A 20,271-nucleotide genomic window follows, 5' to 3' on the forward strand; every position below is an offset into this window, starting at 1 on the left:
TTTTGTTTATCTTTGTAAAAATTAGATAAATAGGAACTTTCATCAACTGACAAGTGTTTTATGCTGCTGGATTACATACAAAAGACACACAGCAACACTCAGACACACACACACACACACACACACACACACACACACACACACACACACACACACACACACACACTCACACCCTGATTCTCTCTGCCTCCACCTTGGTCCCAACACTGTCTGGATACCCAGAATGGCAAGTGTGTGGGATTCTCAAGCAGGACTGTCCTAGCCTTCAAGGGCTAACTGCTGAGAAAGAAACATCACCTGTTGTAAAAATTACTTCAACTATGTGAAGATTCATCACATTTGTTTATGCTGTGTAATATTTCCTTAAGTGTATAATGGTGTATTACTGTTTATTTTGCATTTGTTTAATTATGAAAAGATGTGTTGCTGTTTCATTTTGCCTGCCTAAGGTGCCTGATTGGTCTAATAAAAGATTTAATGGCTAATACCTAGGCAGGCAAGGCATAGGCAAGGCTAGCAGGCAAAGAGAATAATTAGGAGAAATCTAGTACAGAGAGAAAGAGAGGGAAGGGGTATTAGGAGAAAGAGGAGAAAGAGAGGGAAATGCCCAGGGTCAGAAACCAGGCAGTTAACAGCCAACCAGTCAGACACAGAGACAGAAGGAAAGCAAAATATAAAGAAAGGTAAAAAGCTCCTAGGCAAAACATAGATGAAGAGAAACAGATTAACGTAACAGCTAAGATAAGGCCAAGAATTCATAACAAATATTGTCTCTGTGTCATGATTTGGGAGCTGGTTGGTAGCCCCAAAGAAAAAGCCTGGTGTGATCCTCTCCCACTCTTCAGGGCTAGTTCACGACTGGCTATTTGTATCTAATGACCTTTTATAAGTATAACATTTGGTGTGTGGAGTCAGGTACTTCAGGGGAAGCGGAATGATGCTGCTCACAGTGCAGTGATGAGGATTTCTTCTCCTCACAAAGTGAGAACCTCTGTTTCCACTCTGCATGAGCTTCAGGAGATATGTCTGACTTCTGTCTCCAGATCTTTTCTTAGCCACACTTCTTTATGATAAGTTGAAACAATTGGAGGCCCACCATCCTTATTTCAGGAGAAAGCAGTGGAAAATCAAAGCCTCCTGGATGTCTTTGATGGTAGCAGCTTCTTGTCTCCTTTCTCCATTCTGACTTAGAACTTTCATCTTAGTGCTATAAAACAGATCACTAAGCTCACTTGTCAGACGGTCTTTGTATTGAAGAAAAAGACTTCATGAATGTTTCTTACCAGATATAAACATCTCTGCCACAAGTATTGATCTTAGCTATGCTCCTTCAAAGTGCTACCCACCTGCAAGACTGCATTTAGCCATAACTTCTGCTTTAATATTGAGAACTGCTTGAATCACCATTTCTCTGAACTAATTAATTCAAAATATTTATAACTTAAGCTGTAATTTTCTCATTTTTCTTTTTTGCTAGCTTCTCATGATTAGAAAGAAGCCTGAGTAGCTCTGTTTCTCTGTTTACTTATTTACTTGATAATAAGTTTTCAACATCTTACATTTGTCCCTCTCCTCTCTCTCTCTCTCTCTCTCTCTCTCTCTCTCTCTCTCTCTCTTCTCTCTCTCACACACACACACACACACACACACACACACACACACACACACACTCGCCATGAGATTTTGGAACTGTGGAGGGCAGGATGCATGTTTCACTGTTTGGCACAAGCGCTGAATGTCTTTTATTCATATACAGAGAGGCTGCTTTATATCAGAGCTATCCCATGACAGCACTGTAAACATATGAAAAGTCTTGTTTCATCATTTTGAGAAACTACTGGAATAGATCTAGCTAACAAATCAGACTTTGATTTTGAACTCAGTTTGCCATTAAAGTCAAAGTATAAATCGTATTTCTAAATTTATTCTTAAAGGAGAATATGTCAGAAAAATGGGTTTTTCCCCAATTATGCTGAGTTGCACCAATAGCACACACGAGCATTTAGTGAAAGGTGTTTTAAAAATTTATCTGTGAGTGGTGTGTGTGTGTGTGTGTGTGTATGTGTGTGTGTTACATGCATATGCATTTATGTGGGGGCAGATGTGTGTTACAAGCATATGTATTTGTGTGTATGTGTGTGTATAAGTGTCTCTCTGTGTGTGGTGTAGGCAAATTGTGTTTGTTGTACAAGTATATGTGTGTGAGTGTGCATGTAGTACAAGCATGTATGTATTTATGTATATGTGATATAGGCATGTGTGTGTTGTACAGTCATATGTACAGGCATATATGTGTGCTTTAGGCATGTGTGTGTTTATGTATGTGGTGCAGACATGTTGGTGTAGGCGCGCGCGCACGTGCGCGCGCGCGTGTCTGTGTGTGTGTGTGTGTGTGTGTGTGTGTGTGTGTGTGTGTGTGTGATACAAGCATGTGTGTATGTTGTGGCATACATTTATGTGTATATGTATGTGTGTGATGCAAACATGCGCATATGTGGGTTTGTTGCTTAAGTTCCATGTCCTGCCAGGTCTGAAGCCACCTTTCAGCCCCCAATAAACACAAAGAGGTGCTATATTAATTATAAAACTGTTGTCCAATTGCTTTGGCTTCTTATTGGTTAGCTCTGTCTCAATTATTAACCCATAACTACTAATCTATGTATTTCTACGTGGCCTTATCTTACCAGCGAATGCCTGGTGTGTCCTATCCTCCCAATCTCTACATGGCATCTCTTCCAGAATTCTCCTCATCTCCTAGCCCCACCTATCTTCCTGCCTCTATTGTCCATGCAGTGTTTTATTCATCAAGCAATAAGAGAAACAGATATACAGAAGGCAATCCCCCATTCTGTGTTGTACAGGCTTATGTATGTGCTTATGTGTGGTGCAAATATATATATATATATATATATATATATATATATATATATATATATATATATGTATTTTTGTGGTACAGGTGTGTGTGCGTGCGTGCGTGCGTGTGTGTGTGTGTGTGTGTGTGTGTGTGTGTGTTGTGTGTGTGTGTGTGTGTGTGTGTGCATGTGTGTGTGTGGGAGTGTTTGGTACAGGCTTGAGTGTGGAGGTCAGAGATCAAAGTCAGTAGCCTTTCTCTACACCTTTTTTTGTTGTTGTTGTTTTTTTGAGGCAGGGTTTCTCTGCATTGCTTTGGAGGTTGTCCTGGAACTCTCACTATAGACCAGACTGGCCTCGAACTCACAGAGATCCACCTGCCTCTGCCTCCTGAGTGCTGGGATTAAGTACATATGCCACCAACACCCAGCTCTACCACTGCTTTTTAATGTTATTTTTTAACTTAATTTTAATTTAAAACTCTAAATAAATATTGCTTTGTTTATTTGAGGCAGTGTTTGTCACTGTATCTATAAGTTCCTAAACTAGCTGGCCATTGAGTCACACAATCTTCCTGTGTCCATGTCTCCTCAGTAACTGGGGTGTGCCACCTTGCCTTGCTCAGTGAACACTGTACCCACTGAGCTGTGTCCTCAGTCTCTCCACAGAAAAGGTTTGATGAAGTTGTCACTCCCCACAAGACCAAAACCATCCTTAGAAGGAACCTGTTTATAGAGTTTCATTTCATGCTGTTTATTCAGGACAGAGACAACATGAGACTATGTGAAGATGTTTCTCTGATAACACCTTGGGTTGAGGCCATAAAGCAACATCTGAAAACAGAAGTGAATCCATTGTTCCAAGACATTCTGTGGGGTCATCTTGGTGTCCTTGCCTCAAGGGAGATGCCTTGCAGCCTTATTCCTGCTTCAAGCCATTAGAATGTGGCCACTAATTTGTGGCAAGAAAGAGCAAGTGAATAACTGGTTAACAACCTGAAGAAGGCTTTTTGGTTGTATTCCAAGAATCATTCTAGTCAGTGTGTTTGCAAATGATAAACCTAACTTCTATCAACTGTGGAGGTAATTGCTTCAAACAAGAACAAAATCTACCTTCTTGTCCAACTGAACTCCTTTCACAAAAATGCTCTTTAATGACTTAGAAACTGCTAGTGTAGGAAAAAAAATGTCCATTAGACAAATGTGATCTTTCTGGTCATCACTGGTCCTGTACACTCTATTCCTTGGTTTCCACACTATGCTTTGGATATTGGAAGGAGAATTCCTCTGTGACATTCACTGTCAAAGGGAAAGCTATTTTTAACTCAGAAGCTGTCAGTCTAGTGATAGAGGCCTAGATCCTTGGGGCCGTTAGCCAGTAATGGTTTAGTCCATGCTGGCAGTGTCTGGGTTCTGAAAGCATTCTTTTCATGTGCACTGAAGCAGTGCTGAATAATCCATTATTTTTAGATTCATCAACTGCTTCATGATTTCTTGGTTCAAGAGTGATTTTTTTCTTTCCTAGGTACATTCTATTTATTCTGCTTTGATTGTCCCCCTGATTAGTAGAAATCTCTGTACTAGTTTGTTATCTCCTTTGTCTTTTCAAACTACTATAAATGAAATAATCTAAGCACAGGATGAGTCAGAAAGCTTGTAGGAGCCAGAAGTGATAGGGATGACTCCAAAGAAACAACGTCTTCCTGATACAACAGGGCTGATGTAAAATGAACTTACAGAGACTGTAGAAGCCTGAAAAGGGCCTGCACAGGTTTAAGACAGACAAAATCCAAACTGTGAAGGGAAAGTGAACAAAATGTCTCACTTTGAATTTGGAAAGGGTGATTCCTCCTAAACAATTAATTTGTGACTTGGCTTCAGATTTGTACAAATTGGCTTCAGATTTGTACAGTGAAATGGTCCTTTTACATACACATACATAGATTTCTATGTATTGGTAGATACTCCTGGTTTTTTATTATTATTGTTGTTATTATTATTATTTTAAACTTTTGACTTTAAAACATCCATTTCCTGCAAAAAGATTGTATTACAGAACTTAAGGTAGAAGATCACCAAATTCATCCTGGATATTTTATAGAGATGAGTATGGACTCGGTCCAATTGAAAGGTAACATAAACCTTCTGTGTATCTCTTAAATTATACACTTTTAAGATTCACATTGAAGGATTAGAAACTATAACCTAATATTTATTAACACTTTCTTAGTCAACCAGCATGGCACTGGATTTTTCTAGCAATGACCTTTTTAGATTAGATTAGAACTAATTAGTAGTAGTCAATAAGATTACCAAACTGTAGTTGTGCCTGAGTATTGAAGAATGTGTGTTATAGACTTATTTCCTAAAACTTATCCTTAGTATAATGGAACAATATTTTACTAACCATTTAATGGTTGTATTTCTTGTTGACTATACCTTTTTAATTGTTTGAGAATCTCACACATGTATATAATGTGTTTTGATCAAATTTGCCCTCCATGTAATCCCTTCCCCTATCCCTCCTCACTTTCCCTCTCAGCTTTATGTCATAGTCCATTTAGAGCCTTCTGTAAGTTTATGGTATGGAGTTATCTATTGGATCATGGGTGTCCTCTCAGGAGCCACATCTCTGAAGAAAACTGACTTTTCTTTAGCAGCCATCAACTGCCAAGAGCTCCTCAGCTAGGAATGGAACTTCATGAGCCCTTCCTCACTGTGGGAATTTGACTGGCTTCATCTACTATAGACTTTGTGCAGGCAGTCAAAACTGCTTTGTGTTCATGTATGCAACAGCCTTGTCATGTCTGGCAGATAATTTCACTGCCTCTTACTCTTATAATCTTTCTGCTCCCTTTTCCACAATGATCTTTGAGCTTTTGGGATATGACTATGATATAGATGTTCCATTTGAAGTTGAACACCACACAGTTCTTATTTCCTGTTAGTTTCTGGATTAATAATATACTAATAAAAGAAGCTTCCCTGATGAGGGTTGAGAGATGCATAACTATGGATATAAATGTAATAATTAAGGGGACACTTTTTAATATAAATATCTATTTGCTTATTAACATTCTGGCTGCAGTTTACCCTATCTGTCCTCACAGTCCCTCCTCATACTCTCTGTTCCCACACACCTCCCCAGTTTCTGTTTAGGAAAGGATAGATATCCAATGAGTATCAACAAAACATGGCATATCAAGTTGTATTAAGACTGAGCACCTCCTCATGTTTTAAAGCTGAACAAGGTGATGTATAAGCAGTGGGGTATTTGTTCTCACTGTTAGGAGTCACACAAAAAGACCAAGCTACACAACTGTAATATATATTCATAGTGCCTAGGCCAGTCCTATACAGGCTTCCTGGTTCAAACTTTGTGAGCCCCTATGAACCCAAATTACTTGATTTGGTGAGTTTTCTTGTGGCACACTTGACCCGCCTGGCTCCTACAATCCTTTCTCACCCTCTTCTGCAAGATCCTCTGATCTCTGCCTAATGCTTGGTTATGGGTCTGCATCTGTTTCTATCAGTTGCTGGATGAAGTTTCTCCGATGACAATTGGGCTAGGCACCAATCCAGTTACAGCAGATCTCCAGTTCAGGCTACTTATTTGCTATTGCTAGGAGTCTTAGCAGGGGCCATCCTTGTGGATTATTGGGAGACTCACTTGCACCAAGTTTTTACCTGACCATGAGATGCTGCCCCCCTTCCAACAGTCTCTTTCCATACTCTCCTCCTCTGCCTCCCCCAATCCTGAGTGCTCATGTTCACATCCCCACTTTACTTCAATCCACTTACAATGTCTTTTCTATTTCCCCTTCCCAGGGAGATGTGGGCATCCCCCTATGAACCCTCCTTGTTACCTAGTCCCTTTGGGTCTGTGGATTGTAGCATAGTTATCCTTTGTTTATAGATTCACCCTGTTGCCATTGAGTAGTTCACATTATAACATCCTAATAAAATCAATGTTCTGAGATGTTTGTATCCAATTCACTTGTATGTATGGATTTTCCATGTTCTGCCCACTCTTTAGATAAATCTGAGAATAATGTCTTGACCTGCCATTGGGAGTGCTTATATAGTTCATTCATGAACTGCAGATTTCTCTTTTGAAAACATGAGGGGGCAATCCAAAGAACTCATGTCCTCTCCATGAGACACAGGAACAATCCTTTGCTTGATATTTCTTGGGATACACAGGAAGTTAGGCTGACTTGAAGCATTGCAGATGGTGTCTGGGCCATAGCTTCTCATCTCACCCTGGCCATCCTATGAGACTCTTTAGACATAAAACTAATGGATAAAGAAAAGCTAATTAAACTTAAAGTATATAATTATAGAGTTGACAATTTTAACTCAACTTACTGTTACTTGCAGACTGCCATTGAAAGTCATGTTACAGCATGAAAGAACAAATGAAGGTGTGCACTTTTAGATGGTCATTATCTTACAGGGATTATATGTGGTACATAGGAAGTGCTACAGGCCATATACCTGCAGTGCCCTTTCTCATTTGCTCCCAAACCCTCCATTGTAGCCAGTAAGTACTTTATTGAATACTTATTAATAGCTCACCAAAAGAGCTATTAATACCATTGTATTCAACATTAGGAAACTGGGCAATTGCTGGCTGCCTTATTTAATTCCTCTGGGGAAAATACATGGCTACATGCAAAATGAATTAAAACTGTACAATAACAACTTTTATGAGGAATTTCTGCCTATTCTCCTTGATTGGGAAGCACATTGATGATGTGTTTTCATTCTTGTTACCATACTGCAGCCTCAGACTATACAGCTGACTCTCAAGAGGACATTGCAGTATTATGAACATCAAGTTATCAGGTGAGTAAAAATACATTTTGATTATGGAACAGATTCAAAATGATTTCTCAAGTGAAGCTAACTATTTAGCTTGCAAGTTAGTGTACTCTTAAGTCAATTTCATAGTGTTTGTTTCTTAACATGTACACTATAACATGTTAGGCTTAACATGTAACAAGAGTACCTTGTAGTGATTTCTTTTGGTTTATTTGTGTTTAATTAATTTAAATTAAATTCTCTTTTTTCTCCCCCACCCCCTTTCTAATGTTCTTATATTTCAATTGCAAGACTGAATCTCATAATTTTGTTTTACTACAAGAGAACAATTAATGATCCCAAATGTGAAGTTTTGAATGGGATTTTAAATCATTACATGGGCTTTGGCTGTAATCACCCTTTATGGATAGGTCTTGATATGGTCAGATCACATGTTGCATGTTATTCTTTAGTATTCCCTATTTCTTCAAATGGTTTTTGATAATTGTGTGTGTTAAGAATGCTTACACCAAAAAGTAAGAAATCAAGAACTCAATAGTATAAATTTTAATAAAATGTAATAGTTATATTAATAACAAAATCAAAGATTGATGTCATGATTAAGTGATATGGTTTCAGTGAAAGTATTTTGGAGACAGAAAACTCCAAATAAGCCTAAAGTACCTTTTTTTATTGGCTGTAGCAGATGGCAGTTTTGAAAATACCAAAAAAATTAACATTAGAAGCAATGGATATTGTCACTATACTTCTTTAGTATTCTCTATATGCTGTAGGGGTTTGTCTTTATGACAAGTCAAACTCTGGTAATTCTTGAAATATCCTTTTATATCATGGGGATCAGGAATAATTTTGGGCTTTTAGGATATAATGTGATTAAAAATAAAACAGAAGGATAGAAGAATAGAAAAGGAATTCAATACTTAGCATAATACCATGAACTTTAATCACTCAATGATTATGTTGACTGTCTTTTTAGTGGGAATTGCTTTGAAACTTTGACACATTAATTCTCCTATGTGCAGTACTAGGAAAAACATTTAAATTTATGAGATGGCTTTTAATTTGATGCCATTAGCAATTTAAAATAATTTATCCTAATGGAGCTAAAGAATGCTAAGTTAACCTTACCTTGTACATTCTAAAACGAAACTTAACAAGTGTCATTGAGTTTGCTACCTCAAAGTATGCTGTGTGGATTAACTTAGTTCCTATACTTAAAACAATTTGTTAACTGTGGTAAGTGTTGTATATCTATTATTAATATATTATTATATGTTTTTATGATGATGCCAGTAATAAAGTTAAAGCATCATTTTTGAAATTATGCATGCTGTCTTTGTTTTGGAATCAAATAATTGTTGAAATTCTCTCGTTTGTAGACTGATCTGTTTCAGGCACAAACTTGGAGTTGAACTATTATATTATCATTGAAATAGATAATTAACCTTATTGGAATAGTTAACAGAGCAACCTTTGGCTATAGGAGGGATGGAGTTCTCCCTTATCTACCTGCCTTAATTATCTTCTCATCTATATTGTCATGGCCTGGGGTTGTGATTTTATTCTTGTTTGTTAAATGATCTTTTCTTAGTTCTGTTTATTCTACAGAAAAAAAAATGTAAGGATTAGGGATAATTTGAATATAACAAGGTGTCTTGGTTTCAAACCTTATTAAAACAGAGCAATCATCATGTTTGCCAGCCTGGCTTCTAGGGCATGGACCACTAATCCTTTTATTTGCCTTTATGCTTATGGAAACTATGGAAGTAGTTGGCTACAGTCTCATTGCTCTTGCCTTTCTGCATGGCATCTTCCCTTCTTTGTACTTCCTTTATTGTACAACTTCCTTTTCTCTTTACAAAACTGAAAAAGGAGAAAAGCTAATATCATTAACACTGGGACTAATGTGTTCACACCTGTGTGTTGTTCCTCTTTACAAAACACAGTGTAGCACCTTTTATCTCTAACTGTGAAGTGATGTGTTTCTTATAGTCAAGTGACTTCAGGCAATGAAGAATAAGTTCTAGAAAGCATTATTTTCCATGTTTTGGAAATTACTTTCTGAAAATTACGATTTCCATAGGCTTGTCTTTAAGTAATTTATCTTTTATGATACCACATACAGAAATTCTGGAGCAGGAGAGATCATGGAGTGTAATGTATGGGCTCTTTTTAATTTGTCAATATTAATTCAATAACTGGCCTTTTTAATTCCCCTCTTTTTTCCTTAAAACTGTCCTTTGAGCTGTTCTACATATCAATATGTGATACTCCACATATTGTTTATACTTGTATAAACAATTCCTTGAATTCTTGTGTCTGTTGCCCATAGAAACTTGCTGGAGGCTATTTCTTTTCTCCTAAAGCTAGCATTAGCCTCAAGGAGGATCTGTTCCAAAGCTCACTGAGAAGACAGAGCCTCTTGTTATGGAGTAAGATAACCTCTCTTTAACATCTTTAAACATTTATTCTATGCTTTAATTTATCCATTCCCTTATTCATGTATTTTTATTCATAGAGATCATTTGTGTTGGGCAAATGGATAGTAAAATAATTTATTCATGGTATGTGATAAATCTCTTCCTCTCCACTGTCGCCATCATCTCTTATTGAAAGATTTTGCTCTGGTTTTCTGGCTCCCATTCAATGTCTCCTAGTCCTGAGTTTTTACCATGGAAAAGAGATTTTGAAAATTATTTTAAGCCAGTGGTTCTTAAATATTAGTCTGCATTAGAATTATCTTGTAGGCACACACACACACACACACACACACACACACACACACACACACACACACACACACACTCTCACACAAAGACAATGTATTAGACTGGCTTCTATGTTCAGAAACTTCATAGTCTCACAGTGGCTGGTTGCATGCTGGAGTGAAAGCAGTAGCTGACCGGTCTAAGAAGTTGAAAGCTACAGAAAAAGTAGAGCAGTGAAATTCTCAGTGTGAGGCTAGAGGTTTGGAAGCCCTCTTGGAGAATCTATGGTGTAAGTTTAAGTTTATATGCTGATGAATCCATGGAACTCCTAACAATATGATCAAGGATTGTCCTTAAGCTGTGGCTAGATCTTGGAAACCTTTCTCACACTGATTCCCTTGCCCAGCCTTAGTACAAGGAGAAGTACTTAACCCTCCTGCCATGCTTTGATAGCCTAGGAGGCCTACCCCTTTCTGAATAGAAACAAAGGAGGAGAGGATTAAGCTGTGGAGGGGAGGGGGGAAGGAATAGGAGGAGGAGGGGAGGAAACTGAATTTGGGATGTAAAACAAATATATTAATTAAATAAAAAGCTGTTGAATCTGGTGTCTAATATCCTTAGGCAATGACAACAGCAAAAGTTCATCTGCTTGAGAAGAGTTGAGCATTTAAAAGTATCCCAGCCTCTCTTTTCTTTTGTCCCACCAATGTTCAAGTGCCTGTTTTTCATTCAGTTCATTGGCACACATGTTGATCACCTCTGGAAGGATCTTCATAGTCATACTCAGGATGTGTTTTATTACACTGTAGGAATATCTCAATCCAGTCAATATAACAGCCAAAATTAACCCTCATATCTACCCTCAGGTAATTTCATAGTTCTGAGGAGAGATAAAGATCAGCATTTGAGATAAGTTTTCAGGTCACTCTAATGCTGCTGCTTCAGAGATCACCATTTGAAATGTCTTTACAAACCCTCGTACTATCTAATATAGTGGATTAAAATCTCAATTATCTGTTGTCTGACCTCTACTTCTATAGGTCCATTCTCTAACTATTCCATGTTAACATTCTACTCTAACTTTATGTTGGCTTCTCACTTTTCTCAAGATTAGTCTCAGGGTTTACACTATCTTCTTGAATGTTCTGTATGCTGATTTATGCATACTATTCTTTATCTATATGCTAGAATGCCATCACTTCTTAAAGGTCTTCCTTGAGCAACCAACCTAAAGAAGCCATTCAGCTGTAACCTCAGGCTCCAGCCCAGTCATTTATACATTACTACCCAATATTCTTTTTTCATTTATCTTGCTTACCTCCATATTCCATTTGTTAGCATGTGGGAGGTATGAACTTTTAGAAAGATGTGTCCAGAGGAAATAACTGAATCAATTGTAATCTACAGGTATGTGAGTGGACTCTTGACAGGAGCATAGGAGTTATTAACGCATGGGAAAGGTATAACCCAAGTGGTTTAGATTATCATCTGTATCATTTATAATTGTAGACATTGTAGTTTTAGTGATCGGATATACTCTTTAGTATGAATATACCCCAGTTTACTTGCATAGTCTTACATTTATGACAAGTTTTCTACCTCTGTGAGCTAGAAGGATATGTGCAACATTCTGATTTTATAACTTTGACATCATCTTGTTTGTATGCCGCACTTCTTTCTTTCCACAACCTAACCTGAGTAAAGGGAGTGTGTGTGTGTGTGTGTGTGTGTGTGTGTGTGTGTGTGTGTGTGTGTGTGTGTGTGTGTGCACATGCGCACACATGTGCGCACTTTCTTATGTTCTTGACTATTTAACTAAAGTTTCTAGGAAAAGGTATCTGTGCTGGTTAAGTTAGCCCAGTAGAAAATGAACACTTGGCAATATATAATGGAAAGACTAGGGTCTTGGTCACTGTTCTGTTACTGTGAAGAGTAACAATAACCACAACAATTCTTATAAATGTAAACATTAATTGGGGATGGCTTACTTACAGTTCAGAGGTTTAGTCCATTATCATCATGACAGGAAACATGGCACCATGCAGGCAGGCATGGTGATAGAGAAAGAGCTGAGAGTTCTACTGGATCAGCAGGCAGCAGGAAGAGACTGTGTTCTACTAGTCCTTGGTCTTCTGAGACCTCAAAGCTCAACCTCTAGTGACACATCTCCCACAAGGTCACATCTCCTAATAGTGCCACTCCCTCTGGGCTTATGAGGCCCATATTCAAAGAGTCACAAATATTGAGAAGCTGATGGGGTCAGTAGGATATTTTCAGGGTTCAATGAAGGGATTAAAGGGAACTGAGAGTTGAGGGATACCCGGTTAGTATGGAATTCCTTTTCTAATGGTTCATGCCATCCATGGCTGTGTGCCTTTTCTTCTATCTGTATCTTTGTTGTTGAGCTATGTGCTTCAGATTTGAATGGTTAAGTCTTATTTGGAATTCTTCAGAAGGTAAACTTCACTCCAAGTCTGTTAACACTCATCAAATAATTATGGGCAGATTCCTTAAAATCTCTAGGCCTCTGTTTCTTCATTTTAAAAATGAGTGTTAACAGACTTAGAGTGAAGTTTACCTTCTGAAGAAGTGTTCTGATCTTCTTGGCTAGCCCTTTGGAATGTGGAACATTTGTCTGTCACTGTCCTCAATTATGATATCATTCAGAGGAAGCTAAAGAAGTCCCAGTTTACCTCTGCTTATAAAGGCATTGGGTCATGTTGTCCCTCCCAGGTCTCTAGGAGAGACTATTGTTACATATGGCAAGAAGTTACTCTGATAAACCAGGTTACTTGGATGAGGTCTCTCAGTTAGAAAATGGTGAGTCAAATCTCACAAGGCTTCAATTGCTCTATTTAATCTTCCAATTACCATGGTGTTATCTGGGCCACTATGGCAGAAGGTATGGTGTATTTATTATCAATGCTACCGTGCCAGTATACTGAGCTAGTTCTGTTAATATTCTTTTTTCCTAGATACCTGTGTTATAGAAAGAGCAGTCATGCCAAGCTCAGATAGGGATACATTAGTTACATAAAACTAATACATATTTGGTTCTCACCATCAATTTCTATGTTCTATGAACAGCTTTCTTTGTATTTAAAATAAAATATTTAATTTTTAGAGAATTTCATATATGTATATAATATATTTTGATCATATTAATTCCTCCACTATTTCCTGTCACTCCTCCAGATCTACTTCCACTTCTTCCCAATTTCCTGTCCTTTGATGTATGTAGTTCACTGGTTATAATTTGTGCAGGCCATATACCCATGGATGTAGGGACATCTGCTGGAGCATGTTCAACCTATTAAATGTAATATATTTAAAGAAAACTCACTATATCCCAAAGCCTTCAGCTATCAATGACTCCTCAGCTAGGAGTGGGGGGTTTTGAGCTCCTTCAACCTCCATGCTGAGATGTTGACTGACTTGATCTTGTATGGGTCTCCTAAGGAGCTGTTGTGAGTTCATTAGGTAGTATTCCTGCCATGTCCATAAGACACTGTTATAATTTAGTCCTTCCTAACTTCTGCTTCTTACAATTTTTCTTCCCCCTCTTTGGCAATAATCCCCTGGGTGGGAGTGATATAGATGCCCCATATGTGGCTGAATATTCAATTGAAATTTATTCTCTGTACTTTGACAAGTTGTGAGTTTCCACTGAACAAAAAACTTCTCTAATGTGCTTTGGGAGTTTCATTATTCTGTGATTATACAAATACAAACTTAGAGTTCAGTTTGATGCTTCCTACATTTAGCAAATTGTAGTAGATTCATACATGGGGTCTATGATTTCCCTAACTCTGACTTCTCAGTGAGATTTATAGTATTAGGCATGCTTTTCCTCTCATGGAGCATGCTTCAAATCCAAGAAGAAAGCAATTGGTTACTCTATAACACTCATGCCACTATTGTATATATGGGTATATTGTGCTATGCGGATTGTCACTGTAGCCACAGAGTTCATAAATGCAAAGCTCATGGGATTTACAACTAGATAAGATTCTTAATGACTTTTCCTCCCAGAAGCCTGCATTGCAACATCTGATACTATGAAAACTAGCCAGAAGGTAAGAAGTTTCCTTGCCAGTAACAACCTGATTTAACCATGTCTTATGAACAAAGTATATGGTGTAGTCAGCAATAGGGTCTTAATATCAGTTTATAGTGGGTTACCAAGAACAATGGGAATATTCTTTGGGTACTCTCTAGAACACTTTGTGGTTTATGTAAAAACACTAGGTTTTTATTTGATAAAATATGGCTTCTGGGAGGAACATTGTCTCCTGTGTTGGGCAGCTCTAGATAAACTTGTTTATATGAAAAATTATTTTAAAACAATATTTTAAAATGTTATAAAATAGTATGTTTCCATATGATGTTTTCAGATACTCTTAGTGTTAGTTATGACTCCCCCAATTCCAGCCACAATCCTATCTTACAATCCCACTATTCACCTAAACCTCTCTTACTCCTTCATATCATTGTTTTTCTTAACTCTATCTCCAGTCTGTTAGAAAGTGTACAAACTAGTAGATGTATATTTGGCTTTTTCTTTTAACATACCCAGTTATTTCTTTCCCATCCCTGTTCCCCATCCACCCCCTATATCCTTCCCTTCACTTAAAGCTTTCTCCCCATTAGTTTTGCCTTCTCCTTCATATTACATGGATTTTACTACAGTCCCAAGAGCTTTCTAATTAGCAGTTACCTACAGATCTAGTCCTGTACTGTTAGTGTTAAAGGGAATAGTGCATTATACCTATAAGAGTTATGTTTAAAGAATCAGTTATTTTAAAATGTATACATCCTGAATGTATAGACTACATGTACTTGGTGTAGATATGAGTGCATTTTAAAATGTTTTCAAAATCCCTCCATATGCTAATTTTATTTTCTTCTTAGTTATAGGGATGCAGAAAAGAATTTCCACAATATCTTTAACAGATGTTCCTATGCAGACCATTCCAACAAAGAGGAAATTGAAGATGTCTCAGGAATTCTTCAGTGCACTGCTAATGTACTCGGTATATTAATTATATATTTATATATTTGATAGACTATAAGTGGAAGGGAAGTAAAAGTATCATTGTTACACTTCTGTTTGGAGAGTATGGTAATTGGAGACCAAGAACTTGTCTTTAAGTATTCAGTTTTATACCCATGAAGATATTTAAATGGAAATTACAAACAACTCAATTACGTGTAAATTCAAAGACATTATAGCAAATTCTTACATTCTTGGGAAATGTTTTCAAATATTTCTATGATGTTGGTACTAGCCTGACATAATCCATATTTCTCTGAATCTTACCTTCACATGATCTTCCTTTCTTCTCAGGCTTATACTTAATTTCTGGGATACACTTTTTATAACATATCAGTGAAGCTTGTCATCTACAGGGTACTGTGCTTGGACTTAGGCTTAGGGACTATGTACCTTGAATTTACCAGTATTTACCTTCAGTATTTTGATACTCCCAACATGGGTAAATGTACTGTTTAAGTGGAACTATGAACTCCATTCTACAATTGAACTGACTTCTAGAAAACTATGAAGGTGTGAGTGTGCAAATGCACTCTGCATAGCTGATGCCATAGCAGCAATTTATTTAACCTTAATTTCTTAAGAAGTTATTAAATTTTATTTTACTTACTATTTTGAAATGAACTTATTTCAGTTTTTTGGGGGGATCCCTATTTTTCTTTATGTCTCAGAAAAGAATGGTTTGGAAGACCCACAATGCTTTCATCATGTGTTGATTCCTTCACTTCCCACACTGAAGGCCTAGAAAATAATTGTGCACCAAAGGCTGGTTTTTGGTTCTCTATAACTGGGAAAAATGTTCACACATACCTTTTTATTTTTCTCATTATTAATCACTTGTGTCTACTTTCTCTCCCATGGTTTGCAAAGTAGGAATACTGACTATACTGTGCTCCTTGGTTTCTGTTTACCTCATGTTGGGTCATGATACTTACTGTGACAGCATAGCAGAGTCCTCTCAAGAGGCCTCATGCAACAGAAAGGTGTGAATGGTGCCTTCCCTGCTTATGGTATTAGTGTTAAATTACTGAACCATTAGGATCATAAAATGTCTGTTGTATGCTGATATGATATAATTTGAATTGTCTGAAAAATATCTTTTATTTTTTAATTTTATTTAAATTAGAAGCAATCTTATTATACATATCAATACCAGTTCCCTCTCCCTCCCTTCCTCCCATGCCCCACACCAACTCCCCCATCCCAACCCCCATCCACTCCCCAGGGAGGGTGTGGCCTTCCAGGAGTGATCATCAAAAATCTGTCAAGTCATTTGGGGCAGGGCCTAAGCCTACCCCACTGTGTATATAGGCTAACAGAGTATCCTTCCATGGGGAACGGGCTCCCGAAATCCATTCCTGCACTAGGAATGCATCCTTGTTCCACTGCCAGAGGCCCCATAGACTGCCCAGACTTCCTAGCTGACATCCATGGTAAGGGGGCCTGGTTTGGTCCTATGCTGGTTTCCCAGCTGTTAGACAGGGATTCATGAATTCCCACTTGCTCAGGTTAGCAGTTTCTGTGGGTTTTCCCAGCATGGTCTTGACCCCTTTGTTCCTCACTCCTCCCTCTCTACAACTGGATTCTAGGAGTTTGGCTCAGTACTTAGCTGTGGATTTCTGCTTATGCTTCCATCAGCTACTGGGTGAAGGCTCTAAATGGCATTCAATGTAGTCATCATTCTCATTATAGGGAGAGGGAATTTAAGGTAGTCTCTCCACTATTGCTTAGATTCCTAGTTGGGGTCATCTTTGTGGATCACTGTATAATTCCCTAGTGCCAGATTTCTCTTTAAATGTATAGTGGCTCCCTCTATTGATGTGTCTCTTTTCTTGTTCTCTTCTATTCATCTCCCCATGCAACCTTTCTGAACCCTCCATGTTCTCCTCCTCCTTCCTCTTCACCCCCCCTCTTTGTACCTCCTCTCCCCTCCCCCCATACTCCCAATATGTTTGGGCTCTAGTCCCTTTCCTCTTCACTGGGGGACCCTGTATATCTCTCTTGCAGTCCTCCTTGTTTCCTAGCTTCTCTGGAGGTGTGGATTGTAGGCTGGTAATCCTTGGCTCTATGTCTAATATCCATATATGAGTGAATACATAACATGTTTGTCTCTTTGTGAGTGGATTGCCTCACTTTGAATAGTTTCTTCTAGTTCCATCCATTTGCCTGCAAATTTCAAGAGTCCACTGTTTTTTTTTCTCCTCTGAGTAATGCTCCATTGGGTAAATTACCACATTTTATTTATTAATTCTTCAGTTAAGGGGCCTCTAAATTGCTTCCAGGTTCTGGCTATTACAAATAATGCTGCTATGAACATAGTTGAACAGATGTCCTTGTATGAAAGTGCATCCTTTGGGTATATGCCTAAGATTGGAATTGCTGGATCTTGACTAGTTCCCATTTTCTGGAGAAACTGCCATAATAACTTTCAAAGTAGCTATAGGTATTTGCACTCCCACCAGCAATGGAGGAGTGTTCCCCTTTCTCCATATCCTCTCCAGCATAGACTGTCATTAGTGTTTTTAATTTTAGCCACTCTGACAGGTGTTTTGATTTGCATTTTCTTGATGGCTAAGGATATAGAACAATTTCTTAAGTGTCTTTCAGCTTTTTTACATTCCTCTATTGAGAATCCTATGTTTAGTTCTGTACCCTAATTTTTTTTCCTTTTTAAAAATTTATTTTGGAAGCACTCTTATTTACATATCAGTTCCTCTATTTGCTCGCCCTCCCATCCTCCCATGCTCTCCACCAAACCCCCAACCCACCCCCACCAACTCCCCAGGGATATATAGGCCCTCTCTCCATGGGGGATCATCAAAGTCACTCACATCATTTGGGAGAGGGCCCAGGCCCTCCTTCGCATATCTGGGTTGCAATGATATCCTTCCATAGGGAATGGGCTCCCAATGTCTATTTATGCTCTAGGGATAAACACTGGCTCCACTGTTAGAGGTCCCATAGACTGCCCTGGCCTCCTAGATGCCACCCTGATTCAGAGGGCTTAGTAAGGTCCAATGCTGGTTCCCCAGCTTTACAACTAGGGTCTTAGTGTTCTCATTAGGTCAGGTCAACTGTTTCTGTGGGTTTTTCCAGCATGGTCTTGGCTCCTTGCTCATCCCTCATCCCTCTCTGCAACTGGATTCCAGGAGTATGGCTCAGTGCTTAGCTGTGGATGCCTGTTTCTGCTTCAATCAGCTACTGGATGAAGGCTCTAGGAATGGTAATTAAGGTAGACATCCATCTCATTATAGGAAAAGGCATCAAAGGCAGCCTCTCCACCACTGCCTAGATTCTTAGCTGGGGTAATCCATGTGGAACCCCTAATATTTCCTCTGTGCCAAACTTCTATCCAATCCTGACCTGGCTCCCTCTATCAAGGCATCTCATTTCTTGGCCTCCTCTATTCCTCCCCTGTCTCAGTCCTCCTCTTCTCTTCCCTCTTCGCTTCTCCCCTTCCCACCTCCCTCCTCTTTCCCCCCTGGACACCCAATTTGCACAGATGTTCTTGTCCCCCTCCCCTTTTTCAGGTGACCATGTGTTCTTCTCTTGGGGTACTCCTTGTTTCCTAGCTTCTCTGGCAGTTGGATTGTAGGCTGGCAATCTTTTGCTCTATGTCTAAAATCCATATATGAGTGAGTACATACCATGTTTGTCTTTATGTGACTGGGTTACTTTATTCAGGATAGTTTCCTCTAGATCCATACATTTGCCTGCAAATTTCAAGATTCCATTTTTTTTCCCACTGAGTACTATGCCATCTTATAAATTACCACATTTTCTCTATCCACTCTTCAGTTGAGGGGCATCTAGGTTGCTTCCAGGTTGTGGCTATTACAAATAATGCTGCTATGATAATAGTTGAACATATGTCTTTGTATGAATGTACATTCTTTGGGTATATACCCAAGAGAGGAATTGCTGGATATTGAGGTAGAAAACTCCCGTTTTCCTAGGAAACTGCAATACTGATTTCCAAAGTAGTCATTGAAGTTTGCACTCCCACCAGCAATGGAGGAGTGTTTCCCTTTCTCCACATCCTCTCCATAATAGATTGTCATTGGTGTTTTTGATTTTAGCCATTCTGGCCAATATAAGATGGTATCTCAGGGTTTTTTTTGAGTTGCATTTCTCAGATGGCTAAGAATGGTGCCCACTTTCTCAAATGTCTTTCAGGCATTTTAGATTCCTCTATTGAGAATTCTCTATTTAGTTCTGGACTCTACTTTTTAATTGGATTGTTTGGTGTTTTGGTGACTAGATTCTTGAGTTCATTGTATATTCTAGAAATCAGCCTTCTGAAGGGGAGATGAGGAGGGGTGAGGAGGACCTGATGGGGCAGGGAGGTTGAGTGGGGGGAATAACAGAAGAGAGCAAGATAAGAGATAATATAACAGAGGGAGACATTATATAAGTTTAAAGAGAAATCAGGCACTAGGGGGAAATGTCTGGAGAGCTACAAAGATGACACCAACTAACAATCTAAGTAACAGAGGAGAGGCTACCTTAAATGCCCTCTCCTGATAATGAGATTGATGACTAATTCATATGCCATCGAATAGCCCTCATCCAGCAGCTGGTGGAAGTAGAAGCAGATACCTACAGCTAAACCTTGAACTGAACTGAAATCTAGATGCAGAGAAGGAGGACTGATGAGCAAAGGGGTCCAGAACCCCTGAATGTGGGTGTCAGTGAGGAGACCTTGGAAATCTATGGGGCCTCTTGTAGTGGATCAGTACTTAATGCTGCCATAGGAATGGACTTTAGGAACCCATCCCACATGGAGGGATGCTCTCTGAGCCTAGACACAAGGGAGTTGGCCTAGGCCATATCA

General features: G+C 38.6%; 1 protein-coding gene across 2 annotated transcripts in view; it reads left to right on the top strand.

The window, feature by feature from the left end:
• The window catches only part of Gucy1a2 (guanylate cyclase 1 soluble subunit alpha 2), a 338,698-nt gene that overhangs the window by 25,255 nt on the left and 293,172 nt on the right, over positions 1–20,271 (top strand). For both annotated transcript variants that reach the window (XM_035443424.1, XM_027415212.2), the window contains exons 2-3: positions 7,639–7,700; positions 15,296–15,417. In XM_035443424.1, coding sequence (XP_035299315.1) covers positions 7,639–7,700; positions 15,296–15,417 — 184 coding nt within the window. The remainder of the gene's footprint in view (positions 1–7,638; positions 7,701–15,295; positions 15,418–20,271) is intronic.

This window comes from Cricetulus griseus, chromosome 4 (genome assembly GCF_003668045.3).
Source record: "Cricetulus griseus strain 17A/GY chromosome 4, alternate assembly CriGri-PICRH-1.0, whole genome shotgun sequence".
NCBI lineage: Eukaryota > Metazoa > Chordata > Mammalia > Rodentia > Cricetidae > Cricetulus > Cricetulus griseus.